Source organism: Telmatherina bonti, assembly GCF_933228915.1.
Source record: "Telmatherina bonti genome assembly, chromosome: 7".
Taxonomy (NCBI): domain Eukaryota; kingdom Metazoa; phylum Chordata; class Actinopteri; order Atheriniformes; family Telmatherinidae; genus Telmatherina; species Telmatherina bonti.
The window spans coordinates 13421093-13445974 of record NC_136625.1 but is presented as its reverse complement, the minus strand read 5'-3'; the positions used below and the strand labels follow the sequence as shown (position 1 = coordinate 13445974).

Here is a 24882-nt window from a genome sequence, read left to right as displayed (position 1 = left end):
ACCTGCCTCTTTGCTGACTGTCCTCACCAGTACTGCTCTCTATTTAAACACCGGCTCGAGATCTGCTCCATGTGAGATTGTCTTTCTTTTCCACAGCCTTTAAGTGTGGTTCATGTGCCTGTTTCTCAGAGAAAACCTGGTCTTGGTCCTGCCTGTCCCCTAGCACTGTCTTTGTTGGGATGATATTGACCACCTGTTGCTGAACCTTGTCTGATCCTGACCCTGCCTTTTGCTTATTCCTTGTTTTTCTTCTACTTCTCTTTTTGTGTGGACCCTGGACTGTTTTGGACCTTGAGATTTTGGATTGGATTTTTTCCTTTTCGGCCTCTTCATTATCATCCCACCGGTTTTTGGTCCACCTCTGTCTTCTGTGTACCAGACTAAGCCAGACCACCTTTAACTCTCAGTATTTCAATAAATCTGTTTAACCTCCCCATGCTGAGTTTTGGGTTCTGACTTCATATTCGTAAAAGAGACAGGATGCAAGACAGATAATGAATTTGCCATCATTGGTGACAAACTCTTCCAAAGATCAGAATTAGGGCTTTAAACTCAGAAGTTGGAATATTATATATATATTTTTTTGCAATGTCTCTTGTCATGCTTTAGCATTCACCACAAAGACAATTTGGTCATCTTGAACTCATTGGCTGCCAAACACTTTTGAAGCCTTTTCAAATCTGAATGTTTGCTACAAAAGACCTGCGATTGCAAAGTTTTTGTCGTCCTAGAAGTCAATATTCTGTAAGTCCTGAAAGATGAGCGACAATAAGCCAAAATGCTGGTGGCATGGGGCTCTCTGCTCCAACAATGGCTGGCAGCCAGTGAGTTAAAAACTAGCTGTAAGTATTAAGTCTTATTTAAAGAGGAGGCTCAGTGATGTACCCATATAACGGGGTTTTTACAAACTCCTATTTGAGTAAACATTGTATTGTGGACTATTTTCAGTGATGAATTAATGTTTTGCCCAGTTGTATTTTTTTTGGAAGCGGGACGGTGAACGTGAGATTAGCCTCAAAATAACCCACGGCTGCTGTTTTCCACATGATAAAGGAACAACTCATGCAGTGTGACAATCTGACTCAGGAAGGTGTTTTTAACAGTTTGTGACTATTATGGAGTGCAGAGTCTCTGCTGAATACTCTACCTCGGGCTTCGAGTGCACAAGCTTTTATCGAATTATTGAAAATACGACACCAGATGGTTTTTTTTTTTTTTTTTTTAGCATCTTTGATTTAAATGATCCACAACTTTTACTTCAGCTTAATTCATGACTCACAAAATTCCTCTCAACAAAACAGACACTAGTTGACAGAAAATCTTTTAAAAACTGCTTTGTGCAATCTTCAATGTTTATCACTCATCCAGGTTCAACACACAGACATTCACACGTCATGCCGGTTAAGCTCATGCGTATCGTCCGCTTTGAACGTGTGTGTGTGTTTGTGAGTGATGGGCTGAGTGTGTTTTGATGTGAAATGTCACGGACTTGCAGCGAGGTTCATTCTGAAGCTTCCTGACCATCAGTGCTGTGTCACCAAGCAGCAGCAGAATAAATCACGGCTCTCAGTTTCTGCTGCTTCAGAACGACATGCAGATGCTGAAAATGGGGCGAGCTAGCTAAGCTATTTGTCACCCTCTAAAATGTGATTAAAGTCTCATTTGGATGAGGTTAATATGTGAGGAGAAGGTGGGCATTGGAATATTTGCATTGCTCCTTCATCAGTTACAGGAAGAAGCAGATGAGTCAAGGTTATTGAGGCAGAGAGGAAAATTGCTTGTGGTTGTTGGGGGGGAAAAAAACTAATTTATTGCATTGAACATTGTCTTTTAATCCACCATCCTTAGCTTGCACAGAGTGATGGGTGACAACAAAGAGGAGAAATTACCTTTTGATAAGGAAGGATCAGGAAGAGCGGCTGTCCATCCATCACCGACGCTTTTTGTTTTTATGGTACATTTATATCAGGTTGTTCACATCAGGTGCTCTGGTCCTACTTTTACACACCTCATTCAAATGAAACACATCTCCCTAACAGCTTGTTTTCATGTTCTCCACCAGCTTGTTGATGGTCTAACATCTTGAGCCGAGGGAGAATAAGCAGGAAAATGTCTAATACTAGCAGCGGAGTGGGCTTGAAGAACCAGGTTTCCCCGGACCTACAGGTGCTACATCTAACTTTTAGACAAGGCGGTGAGACGAGACAACTATCTATTTGAATCTAATGTCCTCATCTGAGCTCATTTGTGTTTTTGTTTCTTGTACAAACGTCTTTTTGTGATTAGATCATCAGGTTTTTCCCTTTTCTTTTCTAAAGTTTTGCTGTAGTTTACTGTCGCCATCAGGTTGTTTCCTGCATCCCCGTTAACGGCCTTCCTGTTTCATTTTTGTAGAGTTTGTCTCTCTGTGTATTTTTGTCATGTGGTACGGCTGCCTGTTTTCTTGCTCTTCAGCCTACTAATTCTGATAACCTTCAGCTGGGGTTCCTGCTCAAACACAGCTCTGATTGCTGCCTCCTGGCTGGGATTGGTCCTTCCTGTCACCTGCTCATCTCCACCCTGCTCACTGGATAATTGGAGCTCCAATCAGCTGATTCCACTAATCGCCAGGACTTAAAAGACACCAGGAGTCCTTCACTCAACAGCAACCACTGGCTCAGTAGTGGTCTGCCCTCAGCTTGCGTTGTGACTCTGAACTATTGTATTTCTAAAGGATTTTGATAGAGCTGCATTGTTTTCTCTTGTTTTGTTTATTTTCGTGGTTCTTAAATCTTGTTTGTGGCTGTAAAATCCAGTAGTGTTACATCTGTTAGTTTATTATTTTTTTTAATAGTTAAACCGGTGCTGCTTTTGTTTGGAGAACTGCTTTATGAGCTTGTTTTGGTTTTGGTTTGGCTATTTTGAGGCCATTGCTTGCCTCGTCTTCCCCCATTGGACAATAAATCTGCATTGGTCCATATGTACACCTTGCCACAGGTCTTTCTTTTGTACGGCTCAGTTGCCCTAGCAGAGTCTGGGTCGTAACATCATGTTTACTTCCTTCCAAGTTGTTAGTTACTGCTTTATACACACCCGCTTTGCACCTGTCATCAGTTCCTTTATTGTACAATAGGGCTGTGACGATACGCTCATGTCCCGATTCTGATTTTTTGGTTGCCGATTCGATTTAAATTGCGATTCTCAAAATTCTTTGATATTGCTGATTTTTGCAGATTAAAAACCCCCCAAATTTTTTTGCTGGTAATTTTTCTTGATTTCAGTTAGGAGAAAACCCAGTAGCCAGACCATCATTCTGCTGCTATAATGCCCAAGAAGACAAGTAAAAAGATCAATAAAAATGACAAATCTATAGTGGATTAATTTTATTTCATTGGGGGAAAAAAAGAGTTTTTAACAAAAAAAAATCGATTTTAAAATTGTAAAACAAAAAAAATCCCGATATTTGATTTTTCGATTCGATTTTCCCGCCCCTATTGTATATCCATCTGCCTCCATTTGTTCCCAGTCAGATCCGATGTTCCTGTTCATCTTTCCATTTCAGTTTTTCATGAACTTGTTCCATGTCATGATAGCCTAATTTTTCTTGGCATTGGGGTTACCGTTATGTCTGAGAAGACTTGTACAACATACAATATTCTGTTGCCTAATAACCTGCCTTGAATACCTCAGAAATGCAGCCAGGTGTCTTATAGCCTCACCTTGACCTGCTGTACAAACTGAGGAATCTGCTTCTGTCCTCATTAAGGTAGCAGGAGTTTTCATGCGGTTGTGAAGTTATTAATAACACAGCGGTGACATTTGAAGACAGCCTGCAGGCTTCACATCTTCCATGAACTAAAAACAGCTTGTCCAGTGTGTGCAGGGAGGAAGATGCAGTCGACTGATGAATGAAGCTGATTCTGACATCAGGAGCATGTTTGCATTATTGGAGGTGATTTATCTGGATTACACGATGTCAGTTAAATTCTGTTAAAGTGAGCTGAGACGACCACGCCAGCTCTGTTTGGTACAATGTGTATATGTTTGCAGTCTCTGTGAGCAGACTCTTGACTGTGGCTTATTGTTGCTTCCATCGTCTTTTCTATTGACTGAATTCGTCTTTAGGCAGAGAAAAACCTGTAACTGTATTAAACTGGAAGCTCATCTGTGGCTAAAAGTCTCCTCAGTTGTGAAACATCACTTTTTTTCATGTTTATGAAGCTATAATCTTTCAGATCTGGTTTTGCTGTCTGTTTTTTCCTCCATAGTTGTCAGGATTTTAAACAAATCCTCCCCCAGATCAAGTTATTAGCAACAAAACTGTGGCTTGTCCTTTCCAGACATCTGTATCCTTCTGATTTAATGTGCAGCTATGGAGGCATTTTGAAGTCGCTGCTCTTATTGAGTCCTCTCTCTTAGTTTATGTTATGGTTTTTAAATGTGAAGGTATCTTAAAAACTATGTTATGAACAAACACTCAATAAATCCTCTGTCTTTTTTTATTTTTTTACATTTACAGTTTTAAGGATTAAAGATTTGGCACTTATTTTTAAATCAAGTGAAAAAAAAATAAATTTTTTTTTGGTTTACTGCCTTTTTTTAAGCAATTTATTTAGTTACTATAGACTACAATACAGAATACAGAATATAAGAGTTGTAATAATATAAAGCCAGTTGAAATGCTGCTTAAATGGAACTAGATGCACAAAGAATGTGGACTTTTTCTATGGTAGTTTTTAAAAGATTAAAGCCTTACAATCCAGTCACTGACCTGATCTTCAAATACAAAGGAGCTGTGCACTAAAAACAGTTTTATTTTAAAAGTAATTCAATTTTTTAGTTAGTTCTGAAAAGATATATCTGCACTACATTCATATTTCAGAGGAGTTCAATAAGTAAGTGAACATGAACTAGCTGAGGTTTAGCGTGTTAAATTATTTCTTGTGAAGGGTGAAGAGCTGACAGTAAAATTATTGTTTTTTTCCTAAAGGCATTTTAACATTACAAGACATTTAAAGTGAAACGTGATGATGGAGAAGCGTGGCGTCCCACACTGACCTCAGGCAGCTTCTCTCCTCTCTCCAGAACATCCCGCAGGTGGCGGCCTCTTTCGCTGTGACACTGCAGCTCGCTACACAACAGGTCGCCCAGGGTGAGGCGACGCAGGCCAAACTTCTCCTCCATTCGCTCACACTGGAGAGTCTTACCAGAGGCTGGACCACCTGCACATAAAGACACAGATTGGTCAGGGTCCTTACTGCCGAGTGGAAAGGAAATGTAGGAAAAAGTGAGACGGAAACATTGAAGAGACTGAAGGAGGTTAAGTCAATATTGAGTGTATAAGAGACAAAAAAAAACCAGCTTTGGTCTGCATGGATTTAAATGAATCACAATTTAATGGCTTCTTTAAAAATATTGTCAAATTGACAATAAATAATCAGAATCATCACAATCCTCTAACCAAGACTGCTGGAGCAACTTTATTATAAGTGGTAAATGTTCCACAGATGTTTCTCTTTGCCCTTTTGTGCATGAATTAATATACAGCAACGTAATATTTTTATTAATACAGGATTTTACTTCTACAAACATATGCAATGATACTTTTTTTTTGTTGATTAGTGATATTCAGAATTTATCATGATCTATGATTTATGTTATTGTATTCTGTAAAATATTTATTAAATCACATATAATCAAAATTATATTATGTAAATCTTGTATAAAATCTAGCTGTATCGTTTTCTTTTCCGATTTATCACAAGGACAAACTTGTGTAATTACTTTATGTTCAATCATATATTTATTTATTCTCCGGTGAGTGGAAACATATTGGATGAGTCACAAACATCCACTGAAGGTGTTTATTTACAAAAAAAAATTACCATCTTCATTCATGAATATGCAAGAAAAAAGCTTGTTAATAGGTGGCCACCATAGGGCCACTATGCATGAAAGGGTTAAGGCACACAAAATATTTTTTTTTAACATAAGTATTTATCATCTGAAAGGCGGTTATAAATGGTCTATCATATTAAAGCTTATTTCTAACTGGCAGAAAGTGTTGCATCCTGGAGATTTACTAGCAAATGTAAGAAAATGCATACCAACCAAAAGTAAATTTGCTTTAAACTGGAAGGAAACTCAGAGAACCCACCTTCAGACTGGGAGATGTTTTGTAGTCTGGCACTAGTAAAATAAACTTACTAAATACTAAAATACTATCCTAAATACTATAATAAAATGAAAGCTTGAGGATTTCTTTCATTTTCTAAACAACATAAATGTGCAAATGCTTGGAATTGGATTTGGAAAGTAAGAGATGGCATCCTGGATCAGAATCAGTCCAAATTTCTTGTAATCTGTGCCGCAGCTGAGCATCATGGCTGAAAGGAGGAAGGGGAGGATGGGGGAACTTTTTTTTTTCTTTTGTTTGTTTTGTGTGATTTATTATTAAATAATTTTTGATTTTGATCTTTATAACCTAGTATGTTATAGGTATGCCTTTTAAATAAAGTGTTGAAAACAAAAAGTACATTTGTGATTCAGAATATTCATGTTGTTGTCTGAATTCCCAACAACCTAAAAACAAAACTAAACAAACAAAAATCTACCCCCACAATAGATCTTTGTTTTGACTCCCGTAGGTAATACATGTCATACATGTCAGTGAGGCGTTCAAACTTTAGGTGTGTTTCTGTCACACTCTCAGCTCAGAAAAGGATTATCCATCCTCCTCCTTATCGTCACCACACTGAAGGTTTCAGCGCAAATCTGCAGGAAGCTCGAACTGTCCTGCCTTTTGCTTCGCAGCAAATTCTCATAATCTTTTATTGTTCACTCATAACTAATTCTACATTTGCGTATCAAGGCATTGTTTTCACTGGAACTAGACTGGAAACAAGAGGAGAGAGAGAGAGAGAGAGAAAGTTGCACGGCCATGGGGCGGAGTGAAGTAGTCATTTATCAAAAGCAGCCTTGAGCCACGTAATAACACCCAGGATGTGCTTCATATTCATCCATATTCTCCTGGAGTTTGAGTGTTCCTGCCCTCTGCTCTGAAGCAGAAACAAATGTCCTCATCTCCATTTCCTCAAAGAACAGGGATAGAAATGAACTGAGCGCAGTTTCCTCCGGGGTGACCTTAAACTCAGAAAAGGTCCATAAAAAATCAGGAATGAGGAAATTATGGATTCATCCATTCCACATTTAACACAAAAGCACTGACTTGATCTTTTAAAAGCCAGCAGAACACCGGTCGGACATTTAAACATTTTCAGGGCAGCATAAAATATTGCAGGGAGACATAAATGTTTAAATATGTCAGTCTTGAGATGCTACACAGAGATTACACTGGTTTACAGAGAATCTAACTGTTCACTTCATTTAGTGAGTAAAGTTGGTATTTTATTTTTAAATAAAATTAACAGCCACTCAATATTTTGTGGTCTGCAAGATGTTTCTGTTTCTTTTTTTAATCTGTAAAATACCTTCTCACCTTGGAACCGTGCTTTTTGATGCTGCAGGGGATCAGACTTCAGTAAAAAATGTGTCTTTGACAGGTTTAACAAACCCAGTCTCTAAACCACTAACACGTTTAATCTCAGTTTTGTGATTTTATGCTTGATAAATTTATGATGGTCTCAGTGTTTCCTGAGTTGGCTTTTTCTAGTTCTTTACATCTATGTTTATCTAAACCACAGAGACGTGTCATTTCTGTTTCTCATGCTGGTTTCCCAGATTTCTTAAAAACATATTCTTTACTAGGTGGGCTGTTTGTATAGAGCAGGGTAGTGTCAGTGTTGTGTGATGGGAATCTCAATCCATTAATAATAAATAGTGTAAACCATAAAAATGTAGATTTTTTGTAAACCAGCACCATTTATTTCAAACATACAGGCCTTAACATGCATATAGAGCCCTGATTACATACATGGCTCTGCAAAACACTGCTGTTCCATTTGCATCTATGGATTAATGCCATTCAGTAGCTGTCCTAATAAAAATAATGTTCTGTTTTGGAAAAAAAAAAAAACATTTTCAATTACTGAGAAATTATATGCATGTGCTTTTATTCATGCTTTTACCATAAATGGGTGTCAATATTTTGCCGATTTATCATCCATATCATCCATATAAAAAGTAAATACAGATGACAGTGAAGATAACACAAAAAGATTTACTAAAAGTCAAATTGGGGCTGTGTCCGAATGTCCACCTTATTCTCTGCCCTGTATAGTGGTCACGGTATTTTCAAGGGGTATTTAAATGTCCAGAGAGAAAAAAGTAGAGCACTCAATTACCCATAATGCATCTTGAAAAGTAGTGAGTAGACGGGTCAGTATGGACCACAATGCATTGCAGTTCAAAGTGGCGCAAGAGACACGAACGTCAAAGCAGGTTAAAAAAAAAACAAAACATAATTTATTTTATGTCCTTATTTGTTGAACAAATATGCAAAAAAGAAAAAAGAAAAAAAATGTAAGAAACTGTTTTTTTTTTTTTTTTCACATTTCACATGGATTGGATTTAGAAGGTGTGGTGGTTGCCGTGGTGAGAAAATAGCCAGCTTCGTGTCCGAATCGCCAACAGAACGAGAGAACTATATAGTGTAAAAACGGGGCTGCGGAATAGTGTGGACATTCAGACACAACCTGAGACAATCTGATAAAAAGAAAATGAAGTTTGTTTTCTTTAGTGGCCTTGGTGCTGAATTCAGGAAGATGTAGGGAGAGATGACCTCTGAGTTCAGAGGCAAAGGAGACTGTGAGGTTAGAAACAAAGGATTGGCTTGTAAACTGGAGGCAAATGAATAACCATAACAAAGTTGGGCTCATTATTCACTCAGTTAAAACGGCTCAATTTAAATGAAAAATGGACATATTGGTTTGCTGGAAAGTGGAAAAGATATATAACATTTGGCCAGCTCTTATCCCATTTGGAGTCAAATCACCATAATAAAGAGCATGTTTTATGAAGTTTCTCTGCCAAATACTCTTTTTTTTTTTTAAAAATTAATTTTGAGTTCATCAGTATCAGTATCTGTACCTAAGTTTATCTCTCACAACGATGTGGAATTAAAATAGACTCATTTAGATAAAACTGACAGGATGCACTTAATGTCATGACTTGATCTCTGCTGATAAAATCAAAACATAAGCGGATACAAACTGAGCAACCCCCTCCTTTTTCCATCAGAGTAATTTTAATAACAAAAAAAAGTCAAAACAAAATTAAACAAAATGTATTGATTGACTGCAATGTATTTCTACAGTTTTCATTTGATATTGCAAAAATATCATGGTTACTGCTTTTGACCTCAATCACCCTGTCTCTAAAACTAGTTTTTGTGCAGAAAGAAGCATATTAATGATTTATGTGCAAACCCCTGATAATATTTTACAGATGTAAATCAAGCAGAAAGATAAACAGAATGAGGGGGAAGTAAAGCCTTGCAGGACACACAATTTGTTGAGTTTCAGCAGGCATTTGCACCCTGCTGCTAGTTTCATTCAGCTAAGGGGAAGCTCAGAATTGAGAAGCTCCAATCATCCCACAAAGTGTGAACAGCACTGTCACAGCACTGTCCATGATCGAGCCAAAGTGACAGATGGAATAAATTGGAAAGATGGCGTAGCACCCAGAGATGATAGATATTACACAAGTCGAAGAAGGCAGAGAGCCACATGGAGAGCAAAAATGCCAAAGTAATATCATTTGTGCAGTCTGCACCGCTTCATACTTATTTATTCAGAGTCCCAGTGGGTAATGTAAATAAGTCTAAATGAAAAATGGGCTGCAGCTGAGACAAGCTTCTCGCTTTTTACTAATTGACACGTTTTAGTCATCCACATAAGTGGTGATGATTAGTGGCTGTGATGACTCTCAGAGCAAAGTGCCGCATCAAAATATAAAACTGAAAAACGTCCCTAAAAACACCAAAGAGGGTTTTCACTTTCGAAAGGCAGAATGCATCAGGCTTAAGAGAGTTTAAGGGAGTTACATTTTATTATTTTGAATGATGTTAATAGTGCAGACATTGACTTAATGGTGGGATATGAGCCAGTGGTTTTGACATTGTGGTTTCTGATGCTTTTGGTGTTTGCTGCACAGTGGAGCTTTGGTGAGACAAACTAATGGGGAGGGCTGTCAATCCAGAGATAAATAGCTAGCTCCAAACATGCATGGCTTTAAAGGCTTTATAACCTCAGAAAAGAAACCTTAAAATAAACAACAAGAAGCAGGGCTGACTGGCCAATAGGAATATCAGGAGTTTTGTCTCAGGTCTCTTCCAGCGTCCTTGTCATCCATCACTTAAGTGCAAGTGAAGAGTGGAAAAAAAACACAAAATGTGAACGTGATATTGGCAATTTTGGAGAGAAAAACAGCAGAAAGTGCTTGAGGCAGGTGAGTTGAAGCACCTCAAAATTGCAAACACTCATTTAGTTGCCATTGTGACTTCTGCAGCTTGTTATGGAGATGGCAGAGAAGTACAGCAGACAACACTGACAGCTGACACATGCAACGGGCGGCAGGCTAAAACCCCACACAGAGGGCCAGGGCAACCCCCAGAGAACAGGGCAAAGCTATCTACTTTTACGTCACATATGTATGCCCTGCTCATTAAGTTGACGTAGGCTTAATTATTTATTTAGTTACTTATTTATAAAAAATGTCAAGGTTCGAACTGATGAAAATTCATAATCAAGTAATCTACAACCCTAATTCCAATATAAAGCTGCAGGTGGCATTCATGGCGTCTGAGCCTTGTGGCCCCCGCTACCTGTTCCATACACCTTTTAGCTTAACTCGGCATGATGTAATGTGTTATGGACCTAACATATATGAATGCTGTCAGTTGTGAAGCAGATCCCATGTGTTTCTATGGAGATGTGAGTAAACAGTGTTTCATGGGAAAAATGTTTTGTTCTGTGGATTGCCATGGTAACGTTGTCCTTTTAGAGAGATTTCAGTAGCATTTAGTCCCCAACTTGTCATGAAGCTTCCTGCCAAATTTGGAGTCAATTCCTTCAGAGTAGTTTGTGTAAATCCAGTGTGTGTAAAGTTGTCATTGTTTCTGCTCTGAACGAGCTGCACGCTTCTCCTGCTGATTCCTGATTATCCTCACTTCTGCTGCTCTCTATTTAAACACCGGCTCTAGATCTGCTCAGCGTGAGCAGCAGATCCAACTCTGAAAGAAAACCTGGTCTGTCTCCTACCACCGTCATTGCTACATGCTTTTTTGTAGGAATTGACCACCTGTTGCTGAACCTTGCCTGATCCTGACCCCGCCTCTTGGATTTCTTCAACTCTTGTGTTTTTTGGTGTAGACCCTGGACTGTTTTTGGACCTTGTTATTCTGGAATGTGGAAAGTAAGTGTTTTCCTGCTCTGGAGGATCACTCTGAGACTCCCTATTTGCCATCTCCTGGTAAACACTTTATTTTATGCTCTCTCCAGTATCATTTCACTCCTGGATTTCTTTTTTTTTTTATTTTTAAATTTATTTTGGCTCACCTGTCTTTTGTGTTCCAGACCTTCCTGACGATCAGACTAAGCAAGACCACCTTTATTTCAATAAATCTGTTTTACCCTTTGTTTGCTTTTTGGGTTCTGGCTTCTTTAATCATTACAAAAGTGACAAATGGGGTCAAAAAATTGGCAAACGCCAGGATGGCAGACACCTTGTTGCCATGGTAACATGTTTGACTTTTTTGCTTGTCTTGGCTGTTACACAGGTGCACCTTATTTCATTGTTCTACGTCAAATTAGACGTTTGGGACCCAATTCAATTTTGGATTTTTTTTCCCCCCCTGTCTCCGTGTTCTGTACGTGTGTGTGTGTGTGTGTGTGTGTGTATACAACTTTTCATGTCTGTGTATACAACTTTTCATGAGTGTTTAGGGGGTTATATTTGCACTCAATGTGCTTTAGAAGAGAAACAAAAGGGTCTGTTTCATACTTTTGTATAGTTTCAATCTTTTAAAGTTGATTCTATGTAAAATACATTAAACTGCGTTCTAACGTTTCAACATTTTATAGAAAATTAGAATTTAACTGTAGCAGTTAAACCAAAGCCAACGAAAGGGTGGTAAATATGGTAAAAAAAAAACCCTATTCAGTGTTTGATAAAATTATGTATAAAATCTAGAGGAATCTCTGTATGCACGAGACAAGGTTGAAGGTTGGGTGTCACATGAGGGATTTAAAACAGACATGATTCCTGACTGGAAATCACTCAGTAATACTTCCAGAAACAGTTCACCATGAAATCTTCATATTCAAGTTAAAGCTCAATCATGCAGAAAGAGCCATAAGTAACACAATCCATAGACCATGCTCTCTTTGGAAGAAAGTTAATCTAAAACAATCTGAGGCCAAATGGAGAATTGTTCTGTGGTCCTACAAATCCTACAAATTATTTCTGGAAAACTATGGACATGTGTTCTGCAGACAAAAAGGAGAGCATTAAGGAATTTCGGCAGCTTCCAGATATATGAAGACTCCAAGTCATAAGTAGATTTTAGTAGGTTTTCGATCAACATCTGCTCCCATCCAGATGTTTCTCTCAGGAAAGGTCTTGCAGATTTCCACAAGACAGTGCTAAACGACATACTGCGTGCATCACGACACATCACATGAAATGGAAGAAAAAAGACAGCAAATCCACAAAGTCCAGAGCTGCTGAGCTGGAATCCCACATCAATCAGAATAGCAGATTTCTCTGCTAAAACTAGCAGACTTCACTTACCAGATGTTTACAGACAGATGTTAAAACAGACGGGGTGCTACACCATGGTAAACATAAGGCTGTTTCATTGCCCTAACTTTTCTTTGGTTCCGACACCTGGCTTTATCATACTCAGGATTAGGTGATTTTGATCTTTTTCCACTTTCCCCAGAGCATCCATGTCTGAACTTCAGTTAAAAACTCATTATTATACCCAGTTTTCCACTGTTTCAACAATATAAATCCTTCAAACCAACACATGTTTGATACGCATATTTTAATGACAGAAATAAATTGTGCAAATACTGATCTGAGCGATCTGTTAATTTTGTGCAACTGATCAAATCAACTAATTCTTTAAGCACTAATTAGGTCCATAAGTCATTGTGAAAAAAAAAGTATTACAGTGAGGAAATAAAAATGAAAGGCAAGGGAGCAGAATGAGCAGAGGAAACAGAAATAAAGAGAAAATAACCAAAAAATAATTTCCCTCTAAGACAGGGATGCCCAAAGGTGGTCCTCGATGTATTCCTGTTCCAACAAACCTTCCATTAAATGGATCCAGCAGTCAATGAACTTCTGCACAATGACTGATTTGTTTCAGTCAGGTGTGTTGGAGCAGGGATGCATGGAAAACCTGCAGGATTGTGGCCCTCGAGGACCAGAGCTGGGCACCCCTGCTCTAGGATCATCTTATACATGTCGGGCATGGCTGCAGAGCAGAGGCATGCAGTTTGGCAAAAATACACAAATGAAACTTCAATAGGTAAAAAAAAAGCTTTAGGACATTTTGGGACACCTGATGTGCATATTTATTATCTACTTTAACTGGAGACATAAGCAACAAGGCAGAGGCGATGCTGACTGCCATAAATTCATGATAGTTGGTGAACTACATCAAGCCTGTTACCATTAGAAGAGAGAGCAGTCTGTTAAGGAGCAGCATCGTCAGTATAATAGGAGGAGGCAGGACTGGAATAAAGGACTGGAGCCTTTCTTAGAAATGCTGAGTCATCATGCTTTGTCTCGCTGAGTCTTGCGGCTCTGAACAGATAAGTCATTGCACTTTCTCTCTTGTTTTTAGGCTCAATCAAATTTAGGTGTTTGGAATTTAAAATGGAAAAGGAAGCAGAATTCAACACTTAAGGATCAATTTGAATAACTCTTATTTATATCACTCAGGGTGACCAACAAGGTTAAAAAAAAACAAAGCAAAACTAAGAAAGCGACTGATTGTTGTCTGACTAAACTGCTTTACGATAACATCCTCCTTGGCTGGAGGAGGATGAATGATATGTTGGTCTCATGTATCGCTGTGACGCACTTCCCACTGACATCTGTGTTATTCTACTTATTCTGTCACAGAGTTCGTTGTTTTTTTAAATTCTCACAGCTTGAATTTATTGGACATTCTCATAAACTTTCATTTTTTCAGAAGCTTCTTTCTGCAAAATACCTCTGCAAATGTTGTAGTTGGAAGCCTGATTCATTGATTCATTCATCCATCCATTCATTCATTCATTTTTCACCTTTTTAAATCCAGACTGGAAGCTATCCCAGTTATCACTGGGTATGAGGCAGTTATGGACAGGCTGCTAGTCCATCACTGACCCTATACAGAGAGAAGTGATACAATCATGCAAGCTCACACTAACTCCAAGGATCAAATCATAATAACCAGTTCACCCAAACTGCATGTTTTTGGACTGTGGGAGAGAGAAAAGAAAAGAAACCCATACAAGAACAGGGAGAGCATATAAACCACACTGAAAACCTCCCGGGTCTGGTTATAAAAAATAAAAATAATACTGATGTAGTTTTTAGGGTGCATTTACATCAGGATACTCTGTTGGACTTGGCTCAGCTGTGGGTGTAACCATGCGGACTGAGATTGTGTTCATGCTGCACTTTGGTCAAACTCGCCAAACCTTTACAATAATATACCCCCATTCCCACCTAAACTGGCGTTGCACTAGTATTTAGCAAAACAGAGGACAAGATCCGCGGGAAGAAGAAAACCTAATTCCTCCTCCTGCGAGGTAAACATGGAGCAGGAAACTATTGCAGTTTTGAATTTTTTTATTTTGTCTTATGCAAGTATCCTGCAGAAATACCCAGCAACTATGTGTGCAGGATGAACAACAGACGAGACAGAGGACTCATAACGCCATCGCTATGTATTTACCCACAATGCAATGCCATGTCAAATGCAGGAAGTGACAGTTTTTTACTCTGCTTCCTGTATTTGGTCTGCTTGAAACCGGGCCGAGACCTGTGTTTGTAGGTGGACCGAGTCCACATCTTTGGTCCGAATCCGAATTTGTTTGACGCATTCACAGCTCCCCAAACGAAGCGGACTTTCCGAGCAAACGGTCTCGGATTAGAATAAAAAAGGCTGATGTGAATGTGCCCTTAGACAGAAAAAGAGGAAATAATTTTTACTTTGCAAGTTTGGTTAAAGCATTAGACCATATTATTAATATAAACCAGTTCAAGGACTGATTTTTACTCTCCTTCTCTGAAGCACGTTCCTGATAAATAACATTCATTTTCATCGACATTCTCCATCTCTCATCAAACAGCACAAGAAGTCGAAAGTGAATCAAATGCAGCAGATGAAGACCACATTAACCAGCAGTCATTTTATAAATGTAATTTAACCTAAAACCAGTTAAAACAAGATTTCCAAACAAACACTACAATGCATCAATATAAATGTCATCATCTTATGTTTCATTTGTTAAAAAAATACATTAATTCAAATTAAAAAGACACTACAAGTCTAGGAGTTTCCCTGCTGCAACACACCTGACACACATCAGACTTAAGTAGCGGGCTTGTGCAGAGCTTGACATTAAACAAAGCTGCTGATTATCTGTTGATGTCAATCAGGTGTGTTTTCAGCAGGAAAAGTTAGAGGACTTGCAGGACTGCAGGCCTCGAGGACCGGAGTGGACCACCCCTGATCTAATGAAGTTTCACTTGTTCATCATCTGCTAAGCCACGCGCCAACTTTCCACAGGAAAAAAAAGAAGCTTTCTCCAGTTAGGTAAGTAAGTCCTGGAAATACAGTGGACAGTTTAAAAGTTTCTTAGTTTACCAGCAGCACTGAGTGTCTTCGGCCTTTATGTTTGCTGCGTTATGTTAACATCATATGTTAGCGATCAGCTTTAACATATTGTAAATGAAAATGTACCCAACTCTGCCAAATCACCCCAAAATATGCTGTTTTAGATGTGTTAAACAATAATTTACCTAAACATAATAGACACAAGACAGCATGATACCTGGAATTCTGCTGCCAGAACAGAGTTATCATTGAATGATGAAGGTTTATCTACAGCAGGGTTGCTCAAATTTGGTCTTTTGAGGGTGGCCGTCCTCAACGCTGCCTTAATGGATGGTCTTACCAGGGCTGAAGCCCAGGGGCCCACAGAGTTTAGGGGCCTATGATTTTTGAGCTAAAGTGATCTGAATACTTCAATTGTTATATAACTTGTAAGTTCTTCTGTCAATCAGCGTCTTGTGCAAATTCCAGATCCAAATGAATCTGTTTACCACCATGCCAAATCCTGCCCCCCCACATATGCCAATCAATTTGATAGACAGGAGGAAGATGTTGCCAAAAAAGGTAGAGAGTGGTGCTTCCAAAAGAATATCAGGACAAACAGAACTAGGAAAAAATGACTGAGTGTCCCGGACCTGCGCCGATGCCACAGGACAGGAAGGCAGAGGCAGGATGGAGTAGAAGCAGCAGGTACACAAGCATCAGAGAGGGGGACGAGTCAGACCACCCTTTCAGCAGAGACCCAGCTCTGTGGGGGATGACTTAGACCACTCCAAAGTACATGCTGACTGGGAACAAATGGAACTGACGGCTTGTCAAACTGGAAGCGCTGATGTGTCTGCGTCAGAGCGCATAAACAGCAGAGACTGTCTTTCAGAAACATATTTCAGCCACAAACTGGGTAACATAGTCAGTAACCTTATGCTCACTGAGCCTGACATTCTTCATGATGTGGATTATAAAGACATAATCACAGTTTACTGTGCAGCTTTCTTCTGCACTGAAGAGAGGAGAGTGCAGTGGTTTTTTTGATAGCATCTGCAAGTTTTCACATGTTGTGGCTGCAGTGTGTGAAAAGTAATGTAGATTACAAGCATGGCTTCACAGGGTTTATAGTCTGATCTGTTGCTATTATTGATTAATTCATTACTGTAGTCATTATAGTTTTATTATGGTAATGTTATTGATATGTCAATACAACTAACTAAATAAAATAACTCAGTGTAAACCTATCTGTTATTTTCTGTAATGAGACTTGGTACATTTGGAGGGACAGGGGCTACAAACCCTCTCAGCCCAACAGTAGGTGAGACGGCTGTACCTACAGGCACACAGTTTCAGCAGCTCCAGTCCCTTGGCTGTGAACCAGCTGGTGGACACGGGGTGGAGCCAGCTAATTGGACCAGACTATGTGCTGCAATCCATGCTACTATTGTTCATTTAGTTCGGTTTTTGTGTGTCATCCCCTAAGTCTGCTTTTGTTTGGGCTGAATGGCCATTATTTGAGTTTCACCTTGCGTGTCATTTGTCAGGTCAGTTTTTCATTTTTTTTGCCTGAGTTAGTTACAAGTTCTTTGAGTATGGGCCCGATTTATTCATTTATGTTAAAATTGTTTTTTCTATTTTTGGGGTGATAGTAAAAAAAAAAAAAGTGCATGGCTGTTCTTCGCTGTTCGGCCTATCACAGTAGGTAAAGGCGGCCCTGGCTGTCCTGCAGGTTTTACATGTTTCACTGCGCAAACACACCTGATTAAAACTGAATGAATAAATCTTCTCAGCAGCAGCTTCAGCCTGTTAATTACCCATAAATCTGAATCAGGTGGGAATACCTAAAACTTGCAGTACAGCCGACCTCGAGGGCTGAAACTGGACACCCCCCATCTCAACCTTACTCTTGAGGTTTAGCTGAATTTTCTCTTTAAATACTTTTTTAAAAATAAATATTTAAGGACACCTTAGGTAACTTTCTGACTTTATAAACTCCGCATTAATGGGTTGGAAAGGTTTACTGTTTTCAGTTTGACTGCATATTTGACCCTTGAACACTAACGTAGCAGCAGTTGCTTGTGGAAAAAAAAAAAAAAAAAAATCAATGTAGCATTGGTGAAAATCGCCCAACCTCTGTGTTCTAGGACTAACAAACTTCCTGTCAGTGTTGTGTAATTCCTTTATTTGGGACAACAATAAAAATATTTTTGAGGAAAACAAAAACAAACTGCGTTTTCCAGACTTGTTGCATGACATCATTCATCTGGAGTCGCTGCCACTCAGCAGCGTCCCGAGGTGGAGAAATGGCACCATACAACTTTTTCATCTGGGACGCTGCGCAACGTTGCAGCAAAGTTTCACGTTCTGACTGAACATGCAACAACAAAACAAGAGTCATCGTAAGATTGCCTTTTTCTGGCTAGAGAGAGCTCCAAGGTCAGATGGAATGGAAGATAGATGCTGAATTAGCCGTAGATTGGGGGGCACGTAACGGGGAAAATGTCTTTAAATAGCATTTAAAATATTTCATGTAATTATTAAAGTGAGTATTTTAAAGTAGTATGGTATGCCTGTAAGTACATTATTAGACTACATATTCTTATCTGGAAACTTCTGATTTCTTTTAACCCTTTCATGCATGAATTAATAAAAAAACAACGCAATATTTTTTTAAAAATGCAGTATTTTACCTCTACAGACATATGCAATAATACTTTTTTTGTTGATTAGTGATATTTAAATTCTTATCATGATTTAACTATTCTATAAAATAACATAATTATATTATGTAAATGTTATAAAAAATCATTTAATATAGCTGTATCATTTTCTTTTCCTATTTATTGCAAAGGCAAACTCGTGTAATTACATGTTGTTCAATTATATCAAATATATATTTATTCTTCAGCAAGTGGAAACATATAGGATGACTCACTTAGATCCACTAAAGTGGTTTATTTACAAAAATACCATCCTCATTCATGAATATGCAAGAAAAAAGCTTGTAAGTAGGTGCCCACTATAGGGCCACTATGCATGAAAGGGTTAAAGAAAAATCAAATTATTACAAACAAGTAAAAAACATAAAAAAAAAGAAGCTTGTAAAGTCAAAAATGTAATTGGCTTGATGTGCCTGAATGCCAGGATATATCTATTTTTTGAGCCTGCCACAATAAGATGAGTCGGAACTGAAGCTGGTGCTGAAAACAGAGCTGGTTTAAATCTTTTGAAACATAAAGTAAGAAGCTTCAGCTGAAATATCGCAGTAGAAAAGACAAATGTTCTGCTTTTCCAAGACGAGACAAAGACAATGACACAGCAAACAGAATCTGCGCTCAGATCTCGCTAATTGCTTTAAAAAGACTGAAATGTTAGCTGGCATGGTCGCCCTCTCATTATGTGGTTTTAAAATCGGCTCAGAAGACACATCCGGGTCTGGATGACAGTTGCTTTATATGCAGGTGACATTTTCCTCCAATTATCTGCTCCTGCTGGGGAAAAAGCTCTTTGTCTGCCTCAACGTCTCAACATCTGAAATATTCAAACTGGTGTTAATTAAGATGAGCTGGGATTTATCGTGTTAGCCACTATTAAAAGGGAGTTTGACACATATATGCACAACCCTCATACTGCAAGTGTGACCCAAAACACACAAACACACTAGGAGTGCTGATTACATATTATCTTAATGAGCACATTTTTTATGTTTTCATTGCTGCAAAAGATGCTTAATGGACCCTTGGTGTGATTCTCATTAACCTTCATCTTTGTGTCCTGTCTTCAGTTAGCAGGCTGAGCTACTGCCTCACCACATTGTCTCTATATACTAAATGATCCCCATAAACATAAAAAATATCACTTAAGAGGCACCAGTGACATTTTACTTTTTGTCTAGTTTGTATATATGATGTAGATTACGGAACAAAATAACATAACCTAACCTTCTGTGGCGATGTCTACATTTGTTTGAACATTTTTTTTCCGAGGAAATCTGCCAGAAAAGGGAGATGAGGAGCAAATCTTTGCCTTTTGCTTGGAAAGTCTGCTTTGTTTGGGGAAATAGGAATGTGCCAAATGAATTGTGATTCAGATCAGAGTGGACCCGGTCCGGGCCTACAAACGCAAGTCTTTGTCCGTTTCAAGTGGACCAAATACAGGAAACGGACTACAAAAAGTCACTTCTTGTGTTTGACGTAGCGTTGCATTGTAGGTAAATACATAGCGATAAGGGTCCTCTTCCACGTCTGTTGTTTACACTGTGGTCATAGTTGCAGTGTATTTCTGCAGTATTATGGCATAAGACAAAATAAAAAAAATTTCCATGTTTAACTTTCTTCTTCACGCGGGTCTTGTCCTCTCTTTAGCTAGATCCTAGTGCAGCGTCACCTTTGGTGGGAATAGGATGTATTATTATAAAGGTTCGGCTCGTTTGACCAAAGTGCAGCGTGAACGCGATCTCTGTCTGAATGAATCCACCCCCCTTCAACTGAGCCAAGTCCCCAGTCGGAGTGAGTGAGCGGACTGTCCTGATGTGAATGCACCTACAAAGTGTTTGTAGTAGACTGAACAATAGCAATGCTTTTATTGCAGTGCTGCTTTTATTAGTAATGAGTTTAATCTATCTGTTTTCTACAAATACTTAGGTCTGGGGTCAGGTAAAGGTTAGATCACCAATAAGCCCAACATGCGTGTTTTTGGACTGTTGAAATCTTTTGTTTTGTTATGTGTATCTTTGTGATTTCTGCAAAAGAACATTAAAACTGAGCGAAACTAATTTACAGTATCAGCTGTTATTAAATCACAATGTTGTCATATAAACTCAAAAACAATATTCTTTATTGTGAATCTATTGCAACCCCTTTAACTTGATGTTTTAAAGGATATTTTTTTGCAGCAGAACTTGTTTTAATAGGTTCTTAGATCATGTTTTTGCTAATTCTAATTACATTTCCTACCATTGCTCTTGTCTTCTATTTATCAGAAACTACACCGATGCAACCTGTCATCTGAGTTTGTGTGTTTACGAAGCATAAAGGAAGCAAGTTTACCTAACAGCTCTTGGAGCAGACACCAGCTGCTCATTGTGATCTTATCTTTCCAAATGAGGTGGATTCTGCCACTGCAGAAACCTGTGTGTGTGTGTGTGTGTGTGTGTGTGTGTGTAAAAACGCTGTGTTTGAGTGGAATGGGTGGGGGATTACATACCTATTATGAAGATGACCTTTGGTTTCTTCTGTTCTGTGCAGCATCCTGTCAGAAGGAAGAATATCACAGTTTAACATGTGGTGCAGATCAGTACACACATCTTCGTAGCTCCATCTTTATGAGAACACAGTTTACTCCCTGACTTCTGTACCACATCTTCCTCATCAAGAAGTCTTCCTCTGAGCTTTTCCAAACACGAATGCAACCACTACATCCAACACAGCTCACTGAAGAGAGGACCCTGCCTGAATGTCCTCACACTTTAAGCACAAAGTCAAATATTTAGTGGAAATATCAACATTTACGCCCAAATAATTTACCTGCCCGTCGTTTTACTGCCGGCTTGTTTACAAGCTGCATTAAATATTATAAACTGGTAATGTAAACACAGCCTAACAGGGACTTAAATTCAAAGCATGTTAATGTGCTTTGTGTGATTTATCTGAGAATAATTTAGTTCTAATACTGAAGATTTACCACAAAGTTGATCAGAGTTTTACAAACTAATATGTTAAATTGACACATCAGATTAAAAATAACTGACTGACATCTAGTTTATCTTATCTAGTTTCGTCTTCAAGAAAACGTGACCATAATCCAACCTGACTGCGTACACAGCAACATGCACTGCTGCTTGTTTGCATATCTGATTATGGTGGTATGATTTTTACATAAAGTTAAAACTTAAAAGAAAAAGGAGGGGTGGTGATGGTGGAGTAGTTGTGTAATGTTTGGTAGAACATGTCACAACAGCATACATTTTCTGTAAAACACTGGGTTTAAAATGAGCATCACAGAGAATAAGTCTTTATGAAATATAGAGGATGAAGGTTTTTTACTGAGAGGTTCAGAAAATCCAGATAAATATCCGAACATAAGAGACGTGGCTGAAAACCTAATGAAGTGGTGGCATCCTCAGGCTGGCTGGTGCTGGAATCACTGCACCGTCTGTAAATACAGTTCATTGTTTTAAGTTCTGCTTCACAAAGAAGCAATGCAATCTTCTGTTGTGCTGCTGGCAGCGATTTTTCAGACAATGACACAGCTGTAGTTTTCTGTAGTCATGAACAACTAATACAGAATCTGACATTTAAGCGTTTTATGTGCTATTTTAGATAAACATGTGTAGTTTAGATAGATTTACAGGTTTGTATGCATGATCATTGTCCAGACATGCGTCCGGAAGTACAGAATGAAACAAATGTTACTAAAGCTGCATTATGAACATGGTGAAAACTATAACCAGTGACTAATGCTGAGAATTAGTTAGTCCTCTATTAATCTTTCCTTTATTATTACCCTTGTTTTACCTTTTGATGTTTATGGGTGCAATTATGAAATTAGCTGATATTTATGTAACATTTTACTGTAAAAAAAAACAAGACATTATTTTAACATTTATCGGACTTTAATATTTATTTTTGACAGTTTCATATCTTTGTTTACAACAGCTGGACTCAGAGGTGTTTGGGATGATGTCTACCTGCTGTGCTTCTTCTGTCTGCTTAACTTAACAAATTCTGCATTTCCCCATTAAATCTCACGGATGCTAACTTGTAAAATTAGATGAAAATGCTCTCTGTTTATACAAAAAAATGAAAACAAATGTGTTTAAAATTTTGTTTGCCTGTTAAGCCTTCAGCATCATAAAATACTAATAAACTAAATACTAAAAAAACTAACTAAATGCTACACTGTGAAAACAGAGCAAACTAAAGCTCCAGTACTGGCTAGTTTAAACCACAATGATGGAGTCAAGAAATCAATTTCAGTGCAAGATTACAGCAAGGTTTCATAGTACAAAAGTAAACTCAGAATTTCTGGAGGTGGAAAAATTGTAGTAGTGGAGGGAACAGTTAGCATGTGCAATATGCTTCTATATAATATGTGCACAAATATCTTTTAAAAAATGACAAAAAAGATTTAGTAGGAATGATTGGTTCTTTGTTTTTCTTAACTATGCTAGTTTTTATCAATTTGCTCACATCGGTGTGTCTGTAAAGTGCCCTGAGATGACATTGTTGTAAAGTGGCATGATACGAATAAAGTTAATTGAATTGAGTTTACTTTCTTTCATTTCATGGGAAGCAGTTTACAATGTTCTGATCTCACCCTGAACTTGAAGATGTGTAAAATAAATAAAAAAATGCGACAACCAGGCGTGGAAAAAGTACTTAAAAATTGTAATTAGGTAAAAATAGCTTTCCTTTGCTTCACCTTTTTTCAAGTAAAAATTCCCTTATAAAAGTCTACAACAGTAAAAGTAAAAATGTACAAAAGTTAAAATTTACTTTGAGTAAAAGTTGTTTAATTTCATTCATTCATTTATTTTCCAAATCGCTTAATCCAATTCAGGGTCGCGGGGAAGCTGGAGCCTATCCCAGCTAGCTTTGGGCGAAAGGCAGGGTACACCCTGGACAGCTCGCCAGTCCATCGCAGGGCCACACAGAGACAAACAACCACTCATGCTTACACTCACAATTTAGAGTAACCAATTAACCTAACATGCATGTCTTTGGACAGAGTTTGCATGTTCTCCCCGTGTATGCGTGGGTTCTCTCCGGGTACTCTTGGCTTCCTCCCACCCTCCAAAGACATGCATGTCAGGTTAATTGGTTACTCTAAATTGCCCATAGGAGTGAGTGTGAGCAAGAGTGGTTGTTTGCCTCAGTGTGGCCCTGCGATGGACTGGCGAGCTGTCCAGGGTGTACCAGGGTGTTCGCCCAAAGACTGCTGGGATAGGCTCCAGCTCCCCGCGACCCTGAATTGGATTAAGCGGTTAACTAAACCTGTATTTAATTTCAAGTACCTGTAAATGAGGACGAGTCATAAGGTATCTTTTTATATAATGTCTGTCTGTGTGTTTCCTTTATGTCATATTTTATGTTGGAAAAGCGCTTCATAAATAAAGTTTGATTGATTGATTAAATCCAGTCCAACATTGTTTTTGATTAACTTAATCAGCGAGAATTCTGTCTGCACCACCCGGGCCTTTTCCTTTCAGTCGGTGTTGAACATGATCAAAGTGGATTAGCACTGGAGATGGACGATCCGTGATGTTCGGCATATTGTTCAGACTGATGCTTTTTCTCTGCATTTTTAATTTTTTGCTCAGTAAAGGGAGGATTCCAATGTAGTGAACTACAGTGTCTTCAAAATGTACAGTACTTGCTTAAAAGTGACATTACTTATTAAAAAAACTACTTAAAAAAAAAGGCAATTTGTCACAGTTTTTACAGTTACTTTTCATGTCTGGTGACAACATGCTTGTTTCTTTTTTTTTTCTTTTTTTTTTAACCTGTCCTGTCAGCATCATGACATCACTGTGGGGAGCACAAAACGTCCTGACCAGATACAGCTCCTGCAAATCCAGCAGCCAACATGCAAAATAAGCGCAGCTTTGTTCTCCTCACAGTCTCATGTTGTTGCACAGAGACGTACAGTTGATGAGATAAACATCAGGTCTGACAGTGAATCAAAAGATGAGCCTTCCCTGAAATTACCCAGTCAATACTGTTGAAGCAGAATCACACACACACACACACACACACACACACACACACACACACACACATGCTAATACAGGACAGTAGTGGGACGTTCATTCAGGTATCTGGTCAACAACATTAAAGCTACATGACACTTGTGGCATTTACCAAAAAGGGACAGTTTGTGTGTTTGTGATAAAATGCTGAATGAAGTCGGTAGCTAGTTTATGACAGAAGGCAGGAGGAGATATGAAGGTGTGTTTTTCTCACAGAGGACAGATTAAGGTGAAGATAAGTGTTTTGTATCCTCACCTTTTCACTGATAAACCAAAAAACTATTATTTCATATACTCGCCTTCTGTTATTCCTTCTGCATACCCAACTTCCTCCTCTTCTTCTGCCTGGAAAGAAAGAGATGTTAGTAAA

The 24882-nt window shown here is 38.5% G+C and overlaps 1 protein-coding gene across 1 annotated transcript in view; it reads right to left on the bottom strand.

The window, feature by feature from the left end:
- ak5 (adenylate kinase 5) overlaps window positions 1-24882 on the bottom strand; it is a gene marked incomplete at its 3' end in the record, with an annotated part of 131013 nt that overhangs the window by 10439 nt on the left and 95692 nt on the right. The window contains exons 9-11 of the mRNA XM_079243678.1: window positions 24812-24857; window positions 20969-21013; window positions 5038-5201 (exon numbers count right to left, since the gene is read on the bottom strand). Of these exons, the coding sequence (XP_079099804.1) occupies window positions 5038-5201; window positions 20969-21013; window positions 24812-24857 (255 nt within the window). The remainder of the gene's footprint in view (window positions 1-5037; window positions 5202-20968; window positions 21014-24811; window positions 24858-24882) is intronic.